The 25,779-nt window shown below is 28.3% G+C and overlaps 3 protein-coding genes across 10 annotated transcripts; all 3 read left to right on the top strand.

Annotated features, from left to right (window-relative positions):
* The first annotated feature begins 717 nt into the window (after positions 1 to 717).
* LOC101498706 (aspartyl protease family protein At5g10770-like) lies at positions 718 to 6,900 on the top strand. The gene is made up of 3 exons (XM_004513835.2): positions 718 to 961; positions 4,041 to 4,472; positions 5,567 to 6,900. Exons 1-3 carry the CDS (start codon positions 733 to 735, stop codon positions 6,388 to 6,390), a joined length of 1,485 nt encoding a protein of 494 aa, XP_004513892.1. The 5' UTR covers positions 718 to 732; the 3' UTR covers positions 6,391 to 6,900.
* Positions 6,901 to 10,221: 3,321 nt separating this feature from the next.
* On the top strand, positions 10,222 to 12,474 carry LOC101499029 (mitochondrial Rho GTPase 1-like). 8 transcript variants are annotated; one of them, XM_073368213.1, is made up of 6 exons: positions 10,222 to 10,497; positions 10,893 to 11,118; positions 11,590 to 11,724; positions 11,833 to 11,868; positions 11,943 to 11,997; positions 12,131 to 12,474. In XM_073368213.1, the coding sequence occupies exons 2-5, from the start codon at positions 11,065 to 11,067 to the stop codon at positions 11,955 to 11,957; spliced, it is 240 nt and encodes a 79-aa protein (XP_073224314.1). In that variant the 5' UTR covers positions 10,222 to 10,497; positions 10,893 to 11,064; the 3' UTR covers positions 11,958 to 11,997; positions 12,131 to 12,474. The 8 variants fall into 8 exon arrangements, 6 of the variants coding, with proteins under 6 accessions (XP_073224314.1, XP_073224312.1, XP_073224313.1 ...); XM_073368211.1 differs by having other exon boundaries at positions 12,152 to 12,474; XM_073368212.1 differs by lacking the exon at positions 12,131 to 12,474 and having other exon boundaries at positions 11,943 to 12,124.
* Positions 12,475 to 17,716: 5,242 nt separating this feature from the next.
* Positions 17,717 to 22,369, top strand: LOC101499556 (uncharacterized). Its single transcript, XM_004513838.4, has 4 exons — positions 17,717 to 18,289; positions 19,201 to 19,650; positions 21,098 to 21,413; positions 22,031 to 22,369. Exons 1-4 carry the CDS (start codon positions 17,849 to 17,851, stop codon positions 22,165 to 22,167), a joined length of 1,344 nt encoding a protein of 447 aa, XP_004513895.1. The 5' UTR covers positions 17,717 to 17,848; the 3' UTR covers positions 22,168 to 22,369.
* The last annotated feature ends 3,410 nt before the right edge of the window (positions 22,370 to 25,779 follow it).

Here is a 25,779-nt window from a genome sequence, read left to right on the forward strand (position 1 = left end):
AAGAAAAAAATTGTACTAATTGCATTTAATTCAAAATAATTTTATTATTGAGTGATATTCATTTTTACGTTTTTCATTTCAAGTATTGAATCAATTATTTGTAGGTTAAATGATAATTTTATTTTTCCTTTATTGGTAATGTGTCTTATTTACTACGCCTTTTGTTTCTGATTTTTCGTTTTTGTCCCACAATTTTAATTCTTTTAAAAAATCAATAATTATTGATGCCTTTTTTATATCAATTTAAATTTATTAATTTTTAATACGTTATTCAAATCTAAAATAACAGTTTAGATAGAGAATATTTGATTGAAGGATTTTTGTTTTGAGTGGGTCACTTTTTCTTATTCAATCAAAGTATGGTTACTAATATTCAATGTAACAACCAATTGAAATTGATTTATTTTAATTTTTTTTGTAGCAATAAATGTAGATATTAACGGAACAAGATTCATTCTATGCTGACACGTGTAATAATGTTTGTTTCTAATTGATGTAATTGATCTTAGTATAGAATAGATAGATAGATTAGCAAGACACCTAAAAAGTTAGACACAGTTGAAACCTTACTACTAACTATTAACAATCGCCAATAAAAAGAAAATCAATGAAATTGATGATTTATTAGTTATAATGGGGACGTGAGAAATTGGTTATAATGGGTGACGTGAGAAATTGATCATTTATTGGACCCACGTCCATTATAATTTTGGCCTATAAAGCAAACCCGACATGGAGTTTGTCTATAAGCCTCTTCAAGGACAGAAATTTGGCATAGGTTCTTATACTATACCTTTCCAAATGTCTCCTTTCCTCTTTGTTTCTCTTGCTATTCTCTTTTTCTTATGCTTTTTGGAGAACAATTTTGCCATTCAAACACACCATGATGTTCATCAATATACTCATCTTGTTCATATCAACTCACTCTTACCATCATCTTCTTGCAGTTCTTCTAACAAAGGTCAACTCAATTTTCTTTTACATGCATGCTAGCTACCTACTTTTTCACATATATTAATTTACCATAAGAAAATTTGTTATTAACTATGACTAATGTAGTAGTTAATTTTTAACTAATCTCTAGTAAAAAAAATTAGCTATAAATTAGATACATAATTAGTAGTAGCATAATTAAGTGACAAATTATTTTGAAATTTTGTCTCAACTATTTATATGGTTTATTTTAGTATATAATTTGATTTTGTCTAATATGGACCTCTAAAGAATAGTCTAAGGGTCGATATCTTTACTATTTTAGTAAAAAAATAAGTTTATAATAGTAAAAAAATGATGAACAAATATAATATTTTATTAAAATTTATTGAAATTAGGAAAGTCCATCTTTGGATAGGTTGATATTAGACAACACTATATAATTTATGGTTATACTCATATAAACCCTCAAGTCTTGTTTTGTGGTTCAAAGAAATTACATATTCAGTTTATTGTGAAAATTAGAAAATTATAGAGGAGATAGCTAGAGAGAGAGAGAGAGAGAATAATAAAATAATTTGGTATACGAACAAAATAAGAGAAAATGAGCAATTTTGTCAATTTCTTTCAAGGGTTGACATCATTTTGCCATGGAATATTCACATGGAACCCACCATCCCATATAAAAAGATAGGAAGGATAAAGGAACAAAAGCTAGCTACCACTCACATATTTTTTATTTGAATAAAATCGATTTATTAATCTTAGCAAACACTACTAAGAAAAGTTAAATTATGGAGAGAAATTTAAAAACATTAACGTAAAAAATTCTCTAAATTTGTTACTAAATTTAATGACAAATAAATTAAAGATAAATTTTATATATTACATCATTAATTAATTTTTTTTCTTAGTGAAAGAATTATAAATTTCTCCACTTATTAACAATATTATATATAGAGTCATACACATGTAGACAAACTTGAGTTATTATACATTACAAAAAAATTCATTTATTCTTTTGTTTTTTTCTCTTAGTTTATAGTAATAGTATGGAGAAATGTAAAGTATATAATCACGGGTCATCAGAAATAGTGTGAAGAAACTCATCATCACATTCACGGGTCAGTGATCACGATTATAGTTTGTGGCTAGACAATCAATGATCACTTGTGACATACTAGTATTTTGTTCATTTATAACAAGTCTTTTAAAAGATAGGATGATTTCTATAGGACATTTTCATTGCAATTGTTCTTCTTACGAATAACGATTCATGTCAATTTAATATAAAATATATGTATTTGTTTTTTAATAATATTATAATTATAAAAGTAAAAATAATTATTAATATTTACTTCTAAAAAGACAAATTTTATGATCATTTAAACCACAATGCGTATAACAATTTCCCAAAAGAAAAAACCAAAATTCTTCGCGTTAATTTGGCACCAACCACTACAAGTCAAAAACCAAAGAACAAGTGGCCAATTTTCTGCGACACATCATGTTTTTCTACCCACCTATATTTTGTTACAATTCTACCCACCTTTAAGTTCTTCTATTAGGCAATTTATTTAGGAAAAAAATAAAGACAGTTTGTAGGTTTTAATTTGAAGAAATTTGATTAAAAGATCTTCAGATGGACCAAAATGTTTGCGGAATGTGGTTAATGATACAATTAATTATTGAGAATATTATAACAGTAAATTCTGATTCTTTAAATTATTTGTCTGATGAATCTAATTTTACTCAAATTACATCTATCTATTTAATATCACTTCGATTTTTTTTAGTACATACATTGAAATTCAATTTAAATATAAAAAATATCAATTTTTTCATTTAATCAATGAATTTGAAAATTATGTACTAATAGTGCAAATTAAATGTTTAATATATAGTTCGTTTTTTTTTACTGAGTAAGAACATTAATTTAGTTAAAAAAACATTAATTTGTAGCATGAAAAATAAAATTAGGTGACATGTAAGTGTCTAGTTATACATTTATGAGTCCTACACACATCTTGAAGTAATTAAATATATGTTGTAATTAATTGCAATTTTTTATTGGTTAACCCTTTCACAGACAATGATAATATACAAATCTAAGTGTAAGTAAAATCTAACTAAATATTATTTTAATTATTTTTTAGAATCTTAAATCTCGCTCGGAACACTTATGTATCTCTTGAACTAAATAAATATGTTTTTACTTTTACTCTCTCTTCCCATTCCCATTCCCATTCCCTACCCCTCCATTAAAATCCATCACATTCCTTGTCTTTTGTTGAATCAAATACATTAATTAACAGAAATTCATAAACTATTCCAACCACTTGTTTATATAATTAATTATATTTGAATAGTGCTGAATCTCATCCAACTAGAAAAGAAAAAAAAATGTCAGTGGGAAAGCTCGATGATTTTTTAGTAAAGCGAAAGCTATAAGTTGGAAAAATGAATATTTTTTTAATGCAAAACTATATTAAATTTCATTATTTGGTATTTAGTTACATGTACCTAACTTTAGAAAACAATTATTGGTGGGTATCAATAACCCTCCCTTTGGTATAACCATATCAAGATAAGATTTTGTCTTTCAGTTCTTCAGAGATATGCTTCCAATATCTCTAGTTTTCTTGGTAAACTCACTCTCATCCTCATGATATTAAATTTCCCACATATTTAAATAATATAAGGTAAAATTTAATTTAGACAGCCCCTTCTTTTATTAAAAAAATAATTTAGATATCAAAATCTAACTGCTGAGATAATTCATTTTATTACATTTTTATCAAATATTGAACTTCCAACAAAAATTAGATACCAAAAAAATCAAATAGTTCTAATTTAGCCTTTTTAAGATTTAATGACAAAATTAGAGAAATTTTGTTTATGTCTGCGTTTTTTGTCGTTAATTCATCTTATTTTCTGTACTAATGTTTTTTTGTTACTCAATATTCTAGTAATGTTGTATATACATCAATATGCAAAATTTTATTGATGACATTAACTTTGAAGAAGAGAGTTTTATGAATCATTTTAACGTAATGGTTAAGCAACAACAATTGGCACCACTAAATTAACATGGTTCTTGAATTCAGGTCCAAAAAACAAAGCATCATTAAATGTGGTACACAAACATGGGCCATGTTCTCAACTGAATAATGGAAAAACAAAGATTCTTCCAACACACAATGATATTCTCAATATTGACAAAGAAAGGGTGAATTATATTCACAACAAAATCTCAAAGAAGAAAAATATGGAGGAATTGGACTCTTCAAATTTACCAGCAAAATCTGGAAGCCTAATTGGGTCAGGAAATTATTTTGTAGTAGTTGGGCTTGGTAGTCCAAAAAGAGACTTATCACTTATATTTGACACTGGTAGTGATCTCACATGGACTCAATGTCAACCTTGTGCTCGTTCTTGTTATAAGCAACAAGATGAAATTTATGATCCATCAAAGTCTACTTCATACCAAAATATCACTTGCACAACTTCTGAATGCACACAGCTTTCTACAGCTACAGGTATACTTTTACATTTTCGGTAACAATTTTTAGAATATTGTTTTTCTACAATATATTTTAAAATTCATTCAAGGAATTGTGAAAAGAATTCCTTTTACTTCAATTGTGAAAATAATTCCTTTAATTGAAACACTCACACACTACACAACCACGTTTACACAACCACTTTTATTTATTTATAGTGAATAAATATAAAATAATTTTTTATTCATTTTTTTGTGTTATGAAATTTCACTTTTTTTACTAAAAAAAATAAAATTGTTGACAATAAGATACCATTTATCCTGAGGTAATGAATGAAATTATTTAGCATAAATAGCACATGTGATCTCTTATCTTAATTTCAGTTAACGTTTTAGTCTTTTATTTTCTTTCTTTTTTTTCGGACTTGGTCCTTTATTTTAGTTTTAAATAATAATTTGATCTTTTATGTTTTAAAATGTCAACAATGTTATCCTTTTTTTTTTTGCAAAAATTCAAAAAATTCATCAAAAATTTCAATAAGACCCATAAAATTTATTATCATCCTCAATATAATGCAACTTTCATCAAATTCAAACTTAAATCTTGAAATAAACTCATATTTTCATTTCTAACAACATCAAATAAAGAATAAAAATATGAGTTTATTAAAATATTTGAGTTACGAGTTTGATAAAATTTGTATTATATTGAAGAATATAATTAATTTTAAGGGTTTTGTTTGAAAATTTTGATGAATTTTTTAAATTTTTGTAAAAAAAAAGATAACATTGTTGTCATTTTAAAACATAAAAGATCAAATTGTCACTTAAAATTAAAATAAAAGACCAAATTAAAAAGAAAAAAAAAGATAAATGACTAAAACGTTAACTGAAATTAAATTAAGGGACGACATATACTATTTAACCAATTATTTATTAATTAATCCACTAAAAAATAGTACAATTTTTTTTTGAAAACCAGTGTTTTATATTATTTTTAAAATATAATTTTTGTAATTTGAAATCAGTTTTTAAAAGTAAAAAATATTTTTTGTTATTCATAAAAAAAAATATTTACTTGTTTTGTTACAATATAAAATCTAATCTAATTCCAAAAAATCATTGTTACAGGAAACGAGCCAGGTTGTGCTAAATTAACAAATGCATGTATTTATGGCATTCAATATGGCGACCAATCTTTTTCAGTTGGATATTTCGGCCGTGAACGGCTAACTGTAACGGCAAAAGACAGCGTCGACGGTTTCTTATTCGGTTGTGGCCAAAACAACCAAGGCTTATTCGGAGGCTCCGCCGGGCTTTTAGGCCTTGGTCGTCACCCAATCTCCTTTGTCCAACAAACCTCTCTCAAATACCACAAAACTTTCTCTTACTGTCTTCCCTCAACTTCTAGTGCTATTGGTCACCTTACATTCGGTGCAACTAGTAATAATTATGTTAAATACACCCCCTTTTCTACTACTGGTAGCAATTCCTTCTATGGCCTCGACATTGTTGGAATAACCGTTGCTGGAACCAAGCTTCCAATCTCATCTTCTATCTTTTCCACCGGCGGTGCCATCATTGACTCTGGCACCGTCATTACACGGTTGCCGCCAACCGCTTACTCTGTACTTCGAGATGCCTTCAAAAAAGGCATGTTGAAGTATCCACCTGCTTCGGCGCTTTCTCTTTTGGATACATGTTATGATCTTAGTGGGAGCAAGGTGGTGTCCGTTCCAAAGATTAGTTTTACGTTTGGCGGTGATGTCACGGTGGATCTCGCCGCGTCGGGGATACTTTATGTGGCGAGTGTGAAGCAAGTTTGTTTAGCATTTGCGGCTAATGGAGATGATAGTGATTTGACTATCTTTGGGAATGTGCAACAAAGAACCTTAGAGGTTGTTTATGATGTTGGTGGTGGGAAAATTGGGTTTGGTTATGGTGGTTGCAAGTGATCAAATTAGTTAGTTTTGATTTATAGATATAACCAATTAACTAATCAAGCAAAATGAAAAATACATTAAAATTATTGTATTTTTAGTTTTTGATTTGTTATGGTTATAGTTTAGTCGATGTGTTCCTATAAGAATTTCTCTTGATCAAATGATCAATTATATAATCATATATGTTTTGGGCTAGTTAGGGGGATGGAAATCTTAATTAGCCCTAGTATTTGTTACTTATTAGTGTTGTTGCAAACTTGTACTAAATAATCATGTGGGTTGATATAGAAAGAAAATGAAAGGGAAAAATAAATGGGAAAATTGTGTTATATAGTGGTTGAAGAAGACTTTAAGGGCAAAAGTGATAAGGTGTAAAATATATAGATTGAAGGGACTATGTATTGATGACTTTAAGATGTGTAATTTCTGGCAATGTTTCTTAGATGTGTAATATGAAACAAATGTAAAGTTGCTCCTTTCATTAAAGGTTTGTTGAATTAAACAAGAACTTGTTTTGAATTATTTTTTGTTTTACTATGTTTTTTAGTTAACTTGAATTAATTTTATTAATAATAATGTCAATTTCAGTATTACTGTATACAAATTTTAGCCTCCTTTTATGAAGAGGTGCAAAAAGCAGATAATATCATTTGCTTGAAATATTTAAAATTTATTAAAGATAAAATCAGGATTTAAGATGCTTTGTGAAGAGTAGGAGGATAATTTCGGTGGTAGAAAGCATATTTTTCCGAAAGTGAGATGTTAGAGAGTCTATAAGTTGCAACTTTCCGAATTTGGGCCTCAAGATATAAATTTGTACATGCCAATAATTATGGGTTCTTTGTCACATCAATTGATCAGTTTATTTTCGATGGGAACAAAATAGCATAACTAATGGAGAAATGAAATTGTTTACTGTGATTTTTTTTTTTTAAAGGAACGGTAATCAAATCTGTAACACAAATAAATATTTAAATCTATATAACTGCAACAAGTTAATAAATAAATAACTAATATTAAAAACAAAACTAATCGTACATGTGTGGAAGTAATAATTATTGACTTAAATAAAAAATGTGTTAAAAAGAGAAAAAGTATAGAAGAGAGAGTTATTTTCAACAAAGATTCGTTTCAGATAACATATTCAATCTTTATGGTTGATGGTCTATAACTTGTCAAATGCATGACTCTTGCCGAAGTTCTTCACTTTCTTTAATCCAATTGCCATTGTTGATAATCACATGTTTTATCTTTTCATTGTCACTTGTTTAAGTCACTTGTCGATGTATTTTCACATATCTTAGTATAAGAAATATAAAAAGGTTAACTTAATTAACTTAGAAATCTTTAAATGTGAGAATTTTTTAAATATCCTCTTTAAAAATATATTCTAAAATATCTCATTTTTAAATTTTTTAGGAACAGAAAAAAGAGTCCAGCTTTTTTGACAAAATTAAAGGAAAAAAATAATATAATCATACTTTCAATGTTATTAATGTTATTATCAAGTTTTTTTTTTGTTATTGATGTTATTTAGATTTTAAATAAAGAAATGTTTTTTGTTGTTGTAGTTTTTAGTGTTTTATTTTTTATTTTTTATTATGGATTCAATTTTTAAAGTTAGAATAGAGCTTTCAAATTGTTTAAGATTGTCCCGGTTAACATATACGATAAGTTAATCATTATACTATCATATCTGTCAAATTACATTCTTTTTTATTGCAAATATAAATTAGGTTAGAAACCCATAGGATAAAATAAAAAATAAAAAATTGCTTAGTTACCCTTATAAATTAAAATTTAAAAAACATAAACCGTAAATCTAATAAAATATCAATATAAATTAAAACATGAAGTTTGATTTTAAATTAAGAAACAAAATATTAATTTTAAAATAATTTGTATAATTTTATCATAAGGGTAGGTTTGTTGTTTTCAATAATCTAATAAATTCAAAATCAATTAAATTTATAATATTTAAAATAAAATTATAAGTCAAATTTATAAAACTATGAATACTAATTTGAATTTTTAAAACAAATATATTTTTCTAACAAGAGCCGGTTTATTATTTAATTCATAAATTTATTTAGATTATCTCACGTATAAAATGTAACTATTTAACTACACGTGATTCTTTTAAAAAGATTATTTAGGTGTATCAACGAATATATTAAATTAAAAATATGTCATTATTTATTTAATTGTTTATGTAATTTTTGCCATTTTATACAATTTTAAAATATGATAAGTTAACTTGAAAAAACAATATTATATCATAATGAGATTTGTACGGAAAATATATTTTGATAAAATAATGTTATTTTAGTTGTTATCATGTGTTCATCATATATATAAATGATAGAATAACTATTATCATGTCTATATCATATTATATCTTTATTGTATCTTATATTTTTATTTATTTAGTTTTTCGTAAATTATATCCACCGGAAGTAATCTTATTCGAAACATGTTGAAAATTAAAAGTAGATAGCTCTCTCAACAGAGATTCAAACTCGAGTTTACTACGTTGTAGGCATCTAACCCCTTTCATTAGACTCAACCCACGTTGAGATTTATTTATTTTTAGTAAAAGATGCTTATCTCATTTTATTGATAATAATGTATTTCACACAATGCGGTATCTCTACCATAACATGGAAACGAGGATGAAATATGACTGCTTTAGCAAGGGCATGAGCAACCTCATTCACTTATCTCTTAATAAACTCTATACGAGAGTTTCTAAAGAAAGAAGAAAAACTTGATTTATGTAGTTCGATAATAACTCCAAATTCGTATCTATTAGGCACTGTTGAGTGGAAAGTATCAACTACCACTTTTGAATCCAACTGAAAGTCTACCAGTTCCAATTGCAGCTTGGATACCCATTTGATTGCTGAGAGCAAACCAAGAGCTTCACCTTCATGAACCGGACAATAATGTGCAACCACTCTGTTTTAGCTAGAACAAATTCTTCCATATTCATTTTTAATACACATGTCAATATCCACTTTATTAGTTTGAGCCTAAAAACAAGCATTGGCATTGCATTTCATTCTACACATCGCCGGTTTCGTCCATGAATCTACATTACTAGCGACTTGCACAACTGCTACTCGATTTTGTGTAGATTTTACAACATTCTAATCATTGAGCAGATTAATAGCTCTAGTGAACACATAATGTTGGTTTTCGACAACATTGTTCCAACATTTATTATTGCATTGTTTCCAGATGCTACAAATAATGAATGCAAACTAACCAAACTCCTTTATGGGTAATTGTTACAAAATGCTAAAATAATCTCAAAAATATGTTGGAGTGATCGTTCAAAGCATCATAAAGAACTTGAAAAAACAGAGATTTTTTGCCAAATATTTTGACTATTAGTGCAAGTAAAAAGGATGTGGATAGTACCCTCTTTTTCCGGATTGCGAAGAACACAAGTCCTTGTACAATTCTCTCCACATTGTTGTAATCTGACTCTAGTAGACAACATAGTCTGCCACTACAAGAAAACAGCGATATACCTACGGACAATTATCTACGGATTTGAGTCCGTGAGTAAATTATATTTTATCTACGGAAAAGCCGTGAGTAAATATATTATAAATTAAGTTAATTTTTTTAAAATTATTTTCCACAATCCATCCGTGGGTAAAGTTAAAATAACGCAATTTCTTGTAAATTATTTTTCGTATTTTGTTTACCACAATTTTTCCGTAGGTAAAATTTACAAAAAAGTTAGAAAATATATTGGTTTTTATTAATTATTTTAAAAAAATGTTTTTGTTAATTATTTTTATATGACCTTGTTTAGAAAAAAAAAAAAAAAAGGAAGAAATCTCTTAATAATACAGATACTAAAACCTCACCCTCCTTCAAATTATCCCCTTCAACCTTTGGTCTCTCCATTTGAACCCTAAAATTTCAAATCCAAATTCTCAAGCTCTCTCGTCGTGCTGTCTCCCATCGTCGCCGTCACTCGAGCTTTCGAACTGTGTTGTCTTGTTCGCTATTTCACTGCGTCATTCTTGCTACGACGCGTTTCAATCGACAATTGCTCCGCCGCATTGAATCCTACACGTCCCTCCCGATGCGTCCAAACCGCTGGTATATCTCTTCATCCTTTCTCAAACCCTTTGCTCTCTACTATCTTCAACGAACCCTAATCCCCAAAAACCCTGAATTCAATTTCGAACAACCCTAAATTCATTTCACTTCGCGATTTGCAATAGTAAGTAAATTCTATTCACTTTCTAAATCATTTCAGTTTGCGATTTCAAGATTTATTTTGGAAATCTTGCTTGTTAAGTGTCATTAATTCGCGATTTGTTGAATAAGGTTGTCGTTTTGCGATTTGTTCTGTTTTTGAGCTGATATGAGTGCTAATCTAAAATTTCAATTTACACTGACTTTGGTGTGTGCCACTATGATTTTGTTAAATCACATTTTTTTTTGTATGTTTATAATATGAAATGTAAATGATTTATTTGCATTGCCATCAGGAGAGAATTTTGCGATGATGCCTGGCACAAGTATGGATGCACCACATATTGCAGGTCTTGCTACGCTTATTAAGCAGAAGTTCCCAAATTTCAGTCATCCAACCATTGGTTCTGCACTTTCTACTACTGCGTCTCAGAATGATAAGAGTGGTGGACCGATAATGGCTCAACGATGTGTGCTTTTCCAGATCTAAGCCAAACCTCGACTATTCCTTTTGACATGGTGGTATGTTTAATATTGTTAGAATTTCAAGATTGTTAGAATTTATGAATAAGTATGGTGGTATGATTAAAATGAATGTTGAGATCATCCTTTTCATTAAAATCCGATGTGATCAGTTTCATGCTAATGTCATTGGCAATATTCATGCTATATTTAAAGAAGGATCAAAGAAATCAAGGAATCATCAATTCATACTTGTTTTTAGGCGAGGCTATCCTCTCAAAGTCAAATTCATGTTATTTTGTTACTTATAATTATAACTGAAAAATGTGATTCCTATTACTTGTATTAGTATTACTTTACCAGATTCTGAGGGGCTCTACTTCACGTCCATTTTATTGACGCCTTGCGTGTAATTAATTTTTCTCAATTGAGCTAATCTAGTTCAACTCTTAGTTGCATTTTTCTGTTTAATTTTGGCTTTTTGCTTCTGTATCTTGGTTTTTGATCTTTTCTCCTTGTTTTCCAGTTCAGATCAATATTCATGGAAGAAATCCAGAGATTTGCTTGAGAAGGTTGTTGGGCAAGGTGATCTTATTGGTTATAGAGTTCCTTACTGCTAAGGATGATCTAACTCCATATCCAAGGGTAGTCCAAGATTCAGTCAAGGTATTACATTTTCATCCCAGTGTTATCATATTATTGACTAAGTTGTGCACAATTTCATAGCTAAACTTGTCGGTTCAGAATGTTATCATCTATTTATTTTTTGTATAGGTTAATCAGGAGTTAGGAATAAAGGCATCTATTCACGTAAGTATGAAATTAGGCGATTCAAGTAACGTGTATAATAAAATTGTTATGACTGCAAAACACTCTCATTTCAGCATCCCAGAACTTGAATTTTGGAAGAAAAGAAAGCAATACCATCAGCTTCTGCAGGTGTTTCTCTGAACTTTTCTTATCAGAACTTGACACAAGATGCACACACTACAAGTTTACTAAATATTCATTTTTCTGTTGTTCGAGTGGTGATTGTTAATTGGCAAACAAAAGGTTTTGACTGTTAAAATAGCTTTCTATGTTGAATTTACAGTTGGGACCACAACGACATTTGTTGGTTTGGCAACATGTCGTGCATATGCAGTGAAGAAGAACTCTTCTTCCTAGTCATCAAACAACTTAAATTATGGTAACAGTTTTGACATAATTGTGAATTTGTGTTAAGTATTGTATACAAAACCTCATCGGGCGACCTTAAGTTAGAGTCTTTTATGCATAATAATCACTTTCATTTATTCTTTGTTAGGTTAAGGCTTGTTATATGTAGTTAGTTTCCTCAATATGATTGTTGGTTTTCATTCTGATTTTCATTGTGAACTTTTTAGGGGAAATTACATTGATTTGATGAAATTACAATTATCGATCTTTTAATTAGAGTATGCTTGAAACAGTTTACACATACACACTTTTTGATCAATTAACTCTATACGAGCCAATCTTTAGTGGAACAGTCACAAAATATATACATGTCAAATTGTCAATGTCTCAATACCACTGAACTCTTGTTTAGTTTAAAAGGATTGTTGTAAGAAATGAACCCAAAAATTGTCAATGTCTCAATGCCAGTGAACTCTTATTTAATACTCACAAGGATGGTATTGTATAGTCTTTCGTAGCTCTTTTCTTTTGATAAGTTTAGGACCTAGCTTATTTGGCTTATTGAATATGAACTATAAAAATGCATATTAAAACTAATCATGAAAAGATGTATATATGAATGTATAACTCTATATGTATATATGAATGTATAACTCTATATTGAATATGAACTCTATATGAATGATTTGAGAAGTAGAACAATGAGGGAAAAATGAAAGATACACTTTCAACAAAGGTAGAGGAATAATGCATGAAGAGTTAATTTGTTTGAGTTGTGATGTGGTTTAGTTTTATTTAAAATGTTTATTTTTCTATTTTGATGTTACCCACAGAAATGCCATCGGTACGGTTTAGTCAAAACTTTCGTGGATAATTGTTTTCTTTCAGACTTGACATTACCCACGGAGAAGTCGTGATCAAGTTTATCCACGGAAATGTAGTAAGTTTACATTATTCAAGGCTTTTCCGTCGGTAAAAATAATTCCTACGAGCCAATTATCTACGAACTCGTGTCCGTGGGTAATATGTGGATAAATTTACGTTACCTACGCAATGTTCGTGGGTAAAGTCAAAATTTTATGTAGGTAATGACAACTTTTCTTGTAGTGTGCAAATGTGCCAAATTAATTTTCTTTTAATCTTTGAAGTGATATCAAATAGTCAATTTTCATTCCAAACCGGTATGTCATTACCTGATCCAACACACCATCTTGTATTTGATCCAATACAACATCTTGTACCCGTTTAAATCACACTTTTAGCACTATAAATACTCCGCTAAACAAAAATCGGATTATGTATGCCTTTAGAGTGTAGGAATTGACCATTGGAGAAATATTTGGCATTAAAAATCTATTAATCAAGAGTATCGAGATAGCAAGTCTATCCCAAGAAAACCAATGTATCTCTTTGAAGTGAGTACTAGAATGATCCCACCAAAAGGTATTAATCATTTTCCCAATATCATGACACAAGGAAATAGACATATACTCACAAGATATGTATGAATGGCTTGTAGCACGTATTTTATAAGGACCTCCCTTTCTGTCTGTGAAAGACAACTACTACTCCGAGAGTTTATCTTCTTCCAAACTCGTTATTTAATAAAATTAAAGATAAACTTTTTACCTCGGCCAATCATGGATGGGAGACCCAAGTATTTACCACTTCTTATACACCCGTAATGTTTGCAATAGAACCCCGCACAACTTGAGGGACATTACGACTACAGAAATATCATACTTTTGGAGATTGATAGATTGTCCTGAAGCTGCCTCATAGGTGACTAAGATCTTCTTCATTACTAGAGCTTCATCGTCGTTAGCTTTAAAGAATATAAAAAATTCATCTGCAAAGAGGAGATGAGATACAATAAGAGCACGTCTACATATTTTAGTACCATAAATATCACCTCTTGCTTCCGCGTGACAAATGAAAGCAGAAAGTCTTTCAACACAAATGATGAAAGTCTTATCAGATGAATGGGGCCAACAACATGTTCATTGATAAATTACAAAATACTCTAATATTTCCACACAAAGCACAATCCAAGAAATCCACTGAGTTGAAAATCTCATTTTCATCATGACACCACGCAAATAATCCCAACCTATTCTATCATAAGCCTCGCTGATATCAAGTTTAAGGGCAACATCACCTACATTCCCTTGAGTATTGGATTTCATGTAATGCACAATCTCAATAGCTGTCATAGCATTGTCAAGAATGGATCTATCTAGTACAAAAGCTAACTAATCATGTGAGATGCATTTATCAAGAATACATTTTATTTTGTTAGTTAGAACTTTTACAATCAATTTGTAAATCACATAACATAGTGCAATAGGTCCATAATCTTTCAAAGATATTCGTTGATCCCCTTTCGAAGGGCAATATTAGTTAGATTTAAAGTGGAAGGAAAGGTACCAATATGCAACCAAGAACAACATTCCTTAAAGATTTCAATGGCGCATAACGACTAGAAATGTTTATAGAAGTCCAGGCTAAAACCATCAGGTCCCAAACACTTATTCGCCTTAATAGAAAACATAGTTTTTCTGGACTCTTCTAAGAAAAATGGTGCTATGAGAACATCATTATGAATAAGTGAAATATAGTGATCAATTACGTTGAAATATAATCGTCTAATCAAATTTCAAGATTACTAAAAAAGTTATATGAAGAAAATTCTTTCGATGAAGGCTATTTTGACAATAAATTATTTTAATTTTTTAGGAAACTTTAATAATAAGTTGATGATAGAAATTTTATTATTTGTATTATTGAAATTAAACGGATATAAGTGATTATGTAGTCACTTTTATTCAGAGTTTTGATAAATAGGGTACAATACAAATTTAAAATCTTTAATAATACCACCAAACTCGAATATGTTCCTTACTTACGGTAATTAATTATTCATATTAATTATGATATGTTAGTAACCCACGTTACGCTCAATGGGAGAATAACAATATAGTAAAGTTTGGTAGTTTCCAATCTACACAACAACTTCGAACCACCCTGCGTGCTGTCGTGCTAACTATCACCACGCGGCTCTTTCTCGGCGCCTTGCAGTTTGGCTACTAATCATTTGTATTAAAAAGTGATTTAAATTAATGGAATGGCTCCAAAATAATAAAATCTTGCAAATGAGATTGATCCAGGTTTCAAGTTCATTGTGTTTATTTATTGCCTCTTACTTCATTATTTGTTGGACAGAAAAAAGAATCCATCCTCAAAAAGGCAAGTGCTTTTGCTTACACGTATTAATGTTGGTATCCAAGTGGTAGTGTTGCATTGGTTCTCTTTTATCTTACCACACATACCTCCCATGTGATGGTCCCACCACCAGAAGAACAGCTGGTATATTATGTATTTTCTGTTTCTATTTTTCCTTCTAAAATTGCTATCTGATTGCGGCGATAATTGATTGAAGTTGAAATTTGAAAGTATACAAAACAGAAACATGTATCCCGCTTGTCAGCCAATAAGATTTATTATTTTTAAAAAAGTCAATGTTTTTATAAAAGCAAAGCCAATAAGACTCTTTTGTCTAAGCATTTGGTTCCAAGTAGCCAGAATTGATTTTAACATTTTTTATTATTCTTCTCCGGTAAAATTCATTCTAATTTATAGTTCAAACTTGAAATTATCAAACTCATTTTTACGTAATTTACACATAAAATATTTTATATTCATTCCATTTTTAAGAAAATTAATTTTAAGATAAATCATCAAATTGTCCTTGAAATTATAAGAATTGAACATTTACTACTAAATTTTAGAAATAAGCAAATAACACTAAAAAATTGAAAGACGTTCATTAATTTTGATTTATTAATGAGATTGATTTGAATGTTAACGGTTTATATGGAAAGTCCAACTATTAGTCATTTATTTTAATGTGATAGATGTGGGTTAATTTGTCCAATTTTAAAAATGTGAGGGACTAATTTGTCTGATTTTTAAAACGAAATTGAAATTCAATTTTTTTAAAATTAAAACTTTGTCATCATTGCAACGGTAACTCGTCTATCTATATAATATCTTTTTATTCTTCTTCTATGATTCTATATATTCTTCTTCAAATAATTTTCGTTTATATAACTCATTATTTTTCCTCTTCCAAAGTATTCAAATAGTAGAAAGTGAAAGAATAAAAAACTATTTATTCTTCTTCTTCTTTCTATCGGTGAAAATTTGAAACCAATGATTCACAAATGTTATTTTAAAAGAAAAATTATTAGAGTTGCTGCAACTAAGAACTTTGAAAGATGTTTTTTTTTTCATGCCTTTTGCCAAATGTAATTTCTTTGATTTTGTTTTCTCTTTTTCCCACATTTTTTCGTTTCCCTTTTTCTCCTACTTTCTCCCCCATTTTTTTCTACAGAATTTGCTTACTGATTTCTTCAATTTCTCTAATTTTCTCCGTCAAACGGATGCATAAAAGGGACAAAGTCAAACTCAAATTGAAAGTCTACTACAACAATTTGAACCCACTCATAAAGATCAAGTGTTGTCCCAAGAAGGTAACAGTCCAATGAGATACATCAGGAACTACAAAAAATATATGATAATTCACTGATTATATTGAAATTTTTAAGAAAGATGTCTGATATTTAAATCGGAGAAATTAACATAACTATCGATTTTTAACACTAATTTACCATAGAAAAGATTAAATAAATATTCAAATATATCTTTATTTGATAAAGTGATTTTCAGAGTATATGTCAAAAAAAGTAATTTTCAAATTTTCTAAATGAGTTTAGATAATAAAAATTATGGAGACATTTGATGTATTGTCTCAAATCTATAATATCACATTTTTCTGCATTTAATGTGTACCAATTTCGCAGCCAAACTCTTTAAAAAATAAACTTCATCAACATGTTTAAAAGAAAATAAAATTGTAGCGTTTTTACTCAATAATTTTTTTTAATAGGACCTATGAGGCCTTCAATTTCTTATCAAACAAAAATTATAATATAGAGTTGATAAATTTTATTTCAAAAAAAGTATTTCTTTCGTCTTTTAACGAGTGTTATTTTAGAGAAAAAAAAATATTATCTCAAAATAAATATCATTTACTATTTTCATTGTTAATTTTATTTTTTATGAAACAAAAATGATAATATAGAGTTGACAACTTTTCATTTCAAAAAACATATTCTCTCCCACAATGAGTATCATTTTAGAAGAAAAAGAATTTATCTCAAAATAAATATCATTTATAATTTTCAATGTTAACTTTTATTATTTTTTCTTATAATAACTTTTAATGATTATAATATACACAACTTCTAAAATATTATTATATTTTGCATTGATAATAGTAAAAAATCCTCAATATTTAGTTACTTACACCTTTATCCCTCAATAACCTACCTACAATAAAGAAGTAAAGTTTTACTCCTCAATAAAAAAATACTAACACTTATTATTGTTGTGTTTTATTATTCCTTACAATATGTACTAAATTTGGGGCATCCTATTTATACCCAGAAGACCGATACACAAACACAAAACCGTGACAAACTCACACACCACAACAATAACTAACAAATCAAAATCTTCCAATTCATCGATTCATTTCTTCTTCATCAAATCAAACCTATTCTTTCTCACCATGATGGACACCACCACAATCAAATTCGCAGAAGAATCACTATTACAACCCACCACCACCAACAACAAAAACAAAGGCAAATTTAACCGTAGCGTTTCGCACGTAAACGACGAGCTTCACAGTTTCCGATCTTACCTCCGATGGATGTGCGTTGACCAATCAAACGCCTTCACCGCCACCCTCTCATGGTTCGTTTTCCTCCTTTTCGCGGTGGTGGTTCCTGCTTTGTCGCACTTTTTTCTGGCGTGTTCTGATTGTGATGCTCGTCACTCTCGCCCGTACGACGCTGTCGTTCAGCTTTCTCTGAGTTCCATTGCTGCGTTGTCGTTTTTGTGTTTATCGTCGTTTGTTAGGAAGTATGGTTTGAAGAGGTTCTTGTTCTTTGATAAGCTTTGTGATGAGAGCGAGACCGTTAGAAGAAACTATATGGCGCAGCTCAATGTTAGTTAGTTCCTCTCTCTCTCTCTCTCTCTCTCTTTCTCTCTCTCTCTCTCTGTTTCTCTATTTTTCTCTGTTTTTTTGTTTTGTTTTCTGGTTTACTCTGTTGTTTAATTAATGATCGAACTTGATCGAGGTTGCCGGGAATCGATTAGATTTAATAATTAATTTTATAGCAAATTAAAGAGTTATTTTTTAAATAAACAAATTGATTTTAGCTGTCTTGTTTTACAAACTACGCTTCAAGTTTCCCCTGTTATTGACATTATAAAAATAGTTATTTTCCCCTAAAAGAGAAAATAAGTATATGAGATTTAACTCAATAAAATAATTTTTTTTACTAAAAGAGGAATAAAATAGTTTCAGATATGTGTAATTATCAACTATCAAAGTCATAGACAGTAGTAGAACATTACGTGATTCCAACTGGCTGAGAGCGAGAGGAAAAATAAAGGGGTTTGTTTATTCATAGAATCAACTAGAAGCATAAAGCATGCAAAAGTTTGAGGCATATGATTTTCTCTCATACTATCCATCCATTACTACATTGGGGTTGTGTAACTTAAAATAGAAGAGGTACGAGTTAAAAGAGTTGAGGAGTATTGTAAAAAAAAACCGAGTTGAGAGTAATAACATAGGAGTTCAAATTTTAATGAATAAAAAATTATGGTACTGAACGAAGAGAGTGAAAAATGACGAGATATTGATATATGCATTATGCTTGTGTAATCTATTTTCTTTTTATATATAAAAAAAACATCAAACACACATAGATACTTCAATTATTATAGAAAGTTAAACATATTACAAATAAAAAATAAATAAATTAAATAAAAATTCTTAAAAAATAAATAAAGAAAGTATATTGATGCAATTAAAGCATTGTTTGGTAATGTGGATTTGTGGTGTTACAGAGATCTCTAAAGCTCCTCTCGGTATTTGCGGGTCCATGCTTCGTTGCAATGGTCGCATACAAGATCTGGTGGTACGCATCAGGAGGATCACAAATCCCATTCTTAGGCAACGTCTACGTTAGTGATGCGGTAGCGTGCATATTAGAACTGTGCTCGTGGCTGTACCGTACCACTGTGATATTCCTAGTGTGCGTTCTCTTCCGTTTGATCTGTCACCTTCAGATCCTACGGCTAAAAGACTTTGCCACGTATTTTCATGTGGACTCAGATGTGCAATCCGTATTGTCGGAACACCTAAGGATTAGGAGGCATCTACGAATCATAAGCCATAGATTTCGCGCGTTTATTCTACTTGCGCTTGTATTGGTCACGGGAAGCTTGTTTGTTTGTCTCCTCGTTACGACTAAGGCTAGACATGATCTCAACATCTACAAAACCGGTGAACTTGCGGTATGCACCCCTCTCTCTCTCTCTCTATACATTATTTGTTACTCCTAGTCCTATTTTTTTTGTATTTATTCTTTTAAATCTTAAATGTGCTTGAATTCTAAATTGTTGTTTCTTAAATAAAAATCTGAAAAGTTCGATGATAGACAATTGAAATCCATGGCATATAATACAATTATGACCGGACACAATTCAGATTTTTACACTAATTGAAATTTGGATTGTTTTTAATTAAAATTAAAGATTAAAATAGGCTAAGCTGCATTAGAGAGTACACATGTGCATGTGCTACCCCACAAGACCTTAAATTTTCAAGTGCATAATTTTTTTTATATATAATATAAGAAATTATAATAAACTGTTAGGATTGATAGTTTTATTTAACAATGTTCGTATTGATATATATGTTTTTTCTATAATTTTATTATATTTTTTAATTGATTTTTTTATTGTTCATTTATTATATTTATTTATATATAATTAATAAAAAAATAAAAAAACTTATAGAAAAAAAGATAAAATATCAAACTCAAACTTTATCAGGTATGCTGGGGCCTACCTTACTAATACTTCATAGAAAAATTTCATGAGAGCCAACTGTTTGCACTTACTCAAAATCCATAAATTGTATTGTTTGATTTTCAGAAAGAAAGTTTGACTAGAAGTAATCTATAACTCTTGATTTAGAAATGCTTCAAAAGTAAAACATAGACTTGATAAAGTTACCAAACTTTCATTAACTTTGCATGTTTCTTAATTTATCTAAAACACATGAAGAAAATATTTATTAACTTTCAAATTAAGGACCCATATACATAATAAAGTTCGATCATTACTCATTAGTCACAAGTACATTTTCTTCTCTCTTTTCCTTCTGTTTAAGTTTGAGTTTGACGTAATGTACTATTGTTATAAAGCTTACACGATTGTTTCATCTAATGACACATTATTTCTTTAAATCCTTTTATTACAAGTGAACGTGTAGACCTAAGATAAGCTTTGCATACAAAGCTGGAGTGGTTATAAATAAATATATCCTACTTATAGTCATATAATTTGATTATTAAATTTAATATTTTTTAATATTGACAAAAATTATTTTTATTTATTTATTTAAACCATCTTATATGCCTAGTACATAGGGACCCATTGTTGGCTGTACTTGCCGACTCATCATGCTCAATTGAATTAAATAAAAGTTTAATTGAAAATTGAAAATAACCAAAATTAGACAAAGACATGTCCATTATAATGTAATTGTGACTGGCCCCATTCCTTTTGTAGAGTTAGACATGGTACTTATTAATTTTTCTTTGTTCCTTCATAATAAATACCAAAATTTATTCTGAAAAGATAAGAACAAAATGTTAATGTTAACAAAAACATTTTAGTAATAATCGAACCAAACAGGGCCTAATACTTTGTGCGGGGTTTTGATACTCTGTTGCAGCTGTGTTCTGTTACACTCCTTTCTGCACTGTCCATCATGTTCCGAAGTGCCACAAAGATAACACACAAAGCACAAGCGATCACAGGGCTAGCTGCCAAGTGGCATGTCTGTGCAACGTTGGATTCTTTTGATGGAGTAGCCCAAGGTGACACACTAACGGCTCAGATTTCGCATGATAGAATCTATCCTACGGTGGGAACAGATGGAGAATCAGAGACTGATGATGCTGGTGATGAAGAAGATGATATTAATAACACTAAGTTAATTCCATCCTATGCTTATAGCACCATCTCATATCAGAAAAGACAAGCTCTTGGTAATTTTTTTACACCCAATTTAATTGAATACTTTTTTTATAATAGTTTAATTAATGTTGAACACTTTGGAATTGATATTTTGTTGGGTATCCTATTCGATATCTAACCATTTAAATATCACATCACTTATTTTTAATAAATTTTTACGTGAATTCAGTTTTGAAAATTTTTTGCCTCGTTAATTTCGGTAAACTACCCATCTTTTGACCAAATTATCAAATAATTCACCTTAATTTCTATATGTGTTGATAGTTTAATTTTTTTTTTTCTGAAACATTTATTTAGATCTCATCACGCACAAATTTATTACTCATTTGATTTAACGGTGAAATATATTAATTTAATGATTGAAATAAATTTATACATGATGTAAAATTTATCTCATTTGTACAACATAAAGATGGTCATATATAAATATATATATATATATATATATATATATATATATATATATATATTTGTATGTAGTCCTTACAATTTAACCCAAGAATTTCAAGAGTAATTTGATTTAGTCATCTATAAAAAAAGAAATATACATGTTTGATGGATTATCATATCTTGATAATTATGAACGTTCACTGAATCAATTTTTATTCTTTTTTTTTTTTTTTTGCAGTAAATTACTTTGAGAACAATAAGGCAGGAATTACCGTATATGGATTCATGTTGGATAGGAGTACGCTTCACACCATATTTGGTATTGAGCTATCTCTAGTTCTTTGGCTGCTTGGAAAAACTATAGGCATTTCTTGAAGAGTCTTTATTTGCTTTCATTATAGTTTATGAATCATTAATGTAAAACAGGAAGAAAAAAAAAAGTAGTTTGTTAGTCCCTTTATTTATTTTTATTTATTGCTTTCATTTCCCGGCTGCTTTACTGTTCAAAATTGATGAGAAGATAGAAACATGGTTCACTATTTTTAATTTTCATGTAGTAAATTTTTCGAAGTGTTTCTCTCCAAAATGTCATCTATAATTTCTGTGGAAAAAAAGTGGCGCGCGCGCGCACACATATATATATACTACTTGTAGTCCATTAACTTTACTTCAGTTAACATTTTAATTCTTTATTTTTTTTTTAATTTGGTCCTTTATTTTAATTTTAAATGAAAATTTGATCTTTTATGTTTTAAAATGCTAACAATGTTATCATTTTTTTTACAAAAATTCACCAAAATTTTCAAACAAAACGCATAAATTTAATTATATTCTTTAATATAAAATAAACTTTATCAAATTTGTAGCTCAAATCTTCAAATAAACTCAAATTTGTCTTTCTTTATTTGATGTTGTTAGAGATGAAAATATAAGTTTATTTAAAGATTTAAGTTATGAATTTGATGAAATTGTATTATATTGATGATGATAATTAATTTTATGGGTTATGTTTGAAATTTTTGATGAATTTTTTAAATTTTTGCAAAAAATAAGGATAACATTGTTGATATTTTAAAACATAAAAGATCAAATTGTCACTTAAAATTAAAATAAAGGACCAAATCGGAAAAAAAAAAGATAAATAACTAAAAAGTTAACTGAAATTAAGTTAAAGGACCACATGTTGTGTTTAGCTAAATATATATAGTAAAAGGCACTTATAAGTTAAAACGAGAAGAAAAATATAAAATATTTAATGGGCTTAGCTTATGTGAAAGATAAATGGATTTAATAGATTATCTTTCGTCCTCTTACAATTTCGGTCATTTTATCGAATTTTATAAAAAAGTACAATTTAATAATGAAAAATAAGATAAATGATTTATCAAAAATTTAAATTTAATAGTATTTTGTTACACCTTTTGGATAACCGTTCTGGTAGATTAGCATCTACCATTTAATAATCTCTAAATTGTAACCATTAGATGAAAATGGAGAATTTTTAAGGTAAAATTGCTCTAGCATTATTTTAATTAAGTAATTATCTATATTTAAATTTTTGGATAAATTATTTTTTAAGGAATCTAATATAGAAATTCACACAATTATTAAACTCATGTTCATTGGATAGATAAGCGAGTATGAGTGTAATGTGGGTACCATAATATTCACCCTATGCACTCGTTTAGCATATATATTATTTTTTTATTATATTATTATGGTTTAATTATAATTTTAGTCTTCTATTCTTATTGATTTACGAAATTAATTCCTCTATTTTAAATATCGTCATTTTTCGTCCGTCCTTATAATTTTTTAATTAAAAAATAACGACGTGAGATGTTTTAAATAACATGTCATACGATACGATAATGTAAAATGATTAACACTCATGTAATTGAAATAAAAGTCAATAAAAACTTAGTTTTCAACTTCAGAAATTTTTCATATTTTTAATTTAATTAATTACATGAGTAATTAATGCTTCTATATCATAGAATTGTATGTCATGTCATTAAAAATATGTCTATTCCGCATTTTTTAGTTCAAAAATCTGAGAAAGGGACCAAAACTGTCGATTTTTAAAATAGGATGACCATTACTGTAAATTGGTAATAATAGAGGGACTAAAACTGCAACTAAGAATATTATTATATATATATATACACACACAAAAATATCAAAAATATATAAATTTTACCTTAATTAATAATATTTAGTCTACTAATTTAAATGTACGAATAAAACCACAACAAAAATTAGTCAAATTCCTCTTAATATTTAGTCTACCAATCTAAACATACAAATAAGATCACAATAACAATTAATTTCATAAAAGATGCTAATTGTTTTTTAAAATGTTATTTTGTTTTTTTTTCCAAAAGTTTAGTCTAGTAATTAATTAATTTTATTTTATTTCAATAAATATCACTAAATCATATAAATATTTATATGATTCAACATAATTTTGGATAATTTAAATATTTTAGTTAATTTTTTTAATAATTTAATAATAAAGAACTTTGAATATTTTTTAAATTGTGTTATTTTAAATAAAAAAACAACTATCTCAAGTTGCCACTTTGATAAGAAAGTTAGTTTAAACAAGAAGAACTTTCTTTATTAAGAATTTGTAATGAAAAATATAAATAGAAGTGATGTAGTGTGATTAATGTGAAAAAATAAAAGATTAAGGTAAAAAGAATCATACACAAATTTATCATGATTCACCCTTAATCTTGGACTAGGTTCAGTCTTCACTCCCTTTGAGATTTTCCAGTATTTTACTGAAGAGAATGTTCTTTCAACTATTTTACAATTTTTCTTTAGATCACAACCTGATTTATTACAACCCGTATAATCGAAGCTTCATTAGACTTATAATTTGTATTATCACAACCTCAATAGACTTACAATCTTAGTCTAAATAGACTTTACACAAACTCACTCTCAACATATATGAATAAGCGCATGAGTTCTTTACACAAACAATCCCAATATATGGATAATGGTAAAACAAGTAATTGATGATGTTGTAGCTTAGACTCTGACTTTTCATGTTCACCAAAAATCTCTATTTATAGATGAAGATAATGTAACGCCCAATACTTTTTTTCAAAAGACTACTTTAAAATATTTGTTTTTTTTAGAAACAACTATAATTTTTTTCTTCTTAGAAGTAGTTCATCATGTAAAAGAACGTAATGCAATTTACTAAAATATTATGTATTTATTTATTTGTAAAATTAATCTTCCAGTTGTTAGATCGATATTCATTTATGCTCCAAAGTAAAATAAACTCTCTTTAGGTGAAATTCAAAAGAAACAAGATTGACTGAAATTAATGACCATTTATTTGTCGAAAACTTTCTTCTTGAAAAATACATCAATTTTCTTATATGTTTAAACAGCGTGTCACTCCTTAAAAAATATACTTACATTCAATGTTATCATTTACTTACATGTTTATTAACTATATACTAATTTCCAATTATGATTGAAAAGATATTTATGCAAAATAAATGATAATAATAATTAGAAATTAAAATTTTTCTATTAAATATTGAATACAAAACTATAGAAACAATATTTAATAGTATTTTAACTAATAGTCTAGAAGTACTATATATATTTTCTTATTAAATGAATGTTATCATTTAATATGTTCATTAACAGTATACACCAACTTCCAAATATGATTTGAAAAATGTTAGTGCAAAATAAATTAAAATCTTAATAAAAAAATTAAATTATAATGTTAAAAATTGGATACAAAAACATATACAATATTTGATACCAAAAAAAATTATATAATATTTTATGGTAATAATCCATACAAAAAAGTTTAAGGGATACTTTAACACTTTTTAACCGAAGGAATGTTTAAAAGTTAACAGGTAAGTTATAAAAATATTATATTGGGCATTCAATATTATATTTTAATATTATTATTATTATTAAGCATTTAGTTAATTCATTTATCGGCCT

Source organism: Cicer arietinum, chromosome 5, assembly GCF_000331145.2.
Source record: "Cicer arietinum cultivar CDC Frontier isolate Library 1 chromosome 5, Cicar.CDCFrontier_v2.0, whole genome shotgun sequence".
Classification (NCBI taxonomy): Eukaryota; Viridiplantae; Streptophyta; class Magnoliopsida; order Fabales; family Fabaceae; genus Cicer; species Cicer arietinum.

What these genes read in the sequence shown, in the direction of transcription:
- LOC101498706 (XM_004513835.2), top strand. Translation starts at nt 733, where the DNA reads ATGGAGTTTGTCTATAAGCCTCTTCAAGGACAGAAATTTGGCATAGGT. An exon ending in TTGCAGTTCTTCTAACAAAG is followed by an intron (nt 962 to 4,040) that starts GTCAACTCAATT and finishes TCTTGAATTCAG; the next exon opens with GTCCAAAAAACAAAGCATCA. An exon ending in ACAGCTTTCTACAGCTACAG is followed by an intron (nt 4,473 to 5,566) that starts GTATACTTTTAC and finishes TCATTGTTACAG; the next exon opens with GAAACGAGCCAGGTTGTGCT.
- LOC101499029 (XM_012719634.3), top strand. Translation starts at nt 11,065, where the DNA reads ATGTGTGCTTTTCCAGATCTAAGCCAAACCTCGACTATTCCTTTTGAC. An exon ending in CTATTCCTTTTGACATGGTG is followed by an intron (nt 11,119 to 11,589) that starts GTATGTTTAATA and finishes TTTCCAGTTCAG; the next exon opens with ATCAATATTCATGGAAGAAA. An exon ending in TAGTCCAAGATTCAGTCAAG is followed by an intron (nt 11,725 to 11,832) that starts GTATTACATTTT and finishes TTTTTTGTATAG; the next exon opens with GTTAATCAGGAGTTAGGAAT.
- LOC101499556 (XM_004513838.4), top strand. Translation starts at nt 17,849, where the DNA reads ATGATGGACACCACCACAATCAAATTCGCAGAAGAATCACTATTACAA. An exon ending in ACTATATGGCGCAGCTCAAT is followed by an intron (nt 18,290 to 19,200) that starts GTTAGTTAGTTC and finishes GTGGTGTTACAG; the next exon opens with AGATCTCTAAAGCTCCTCTC. An exon ending in ACAAAACCGGTGAACTTGCG is followed by an intron (nt 19,651 to 21,097) that starts GTATGCACCCCT and finishes ACTCTGTTGCAG; the next exon opens with CTGTGTTCTGTTACACTCCT.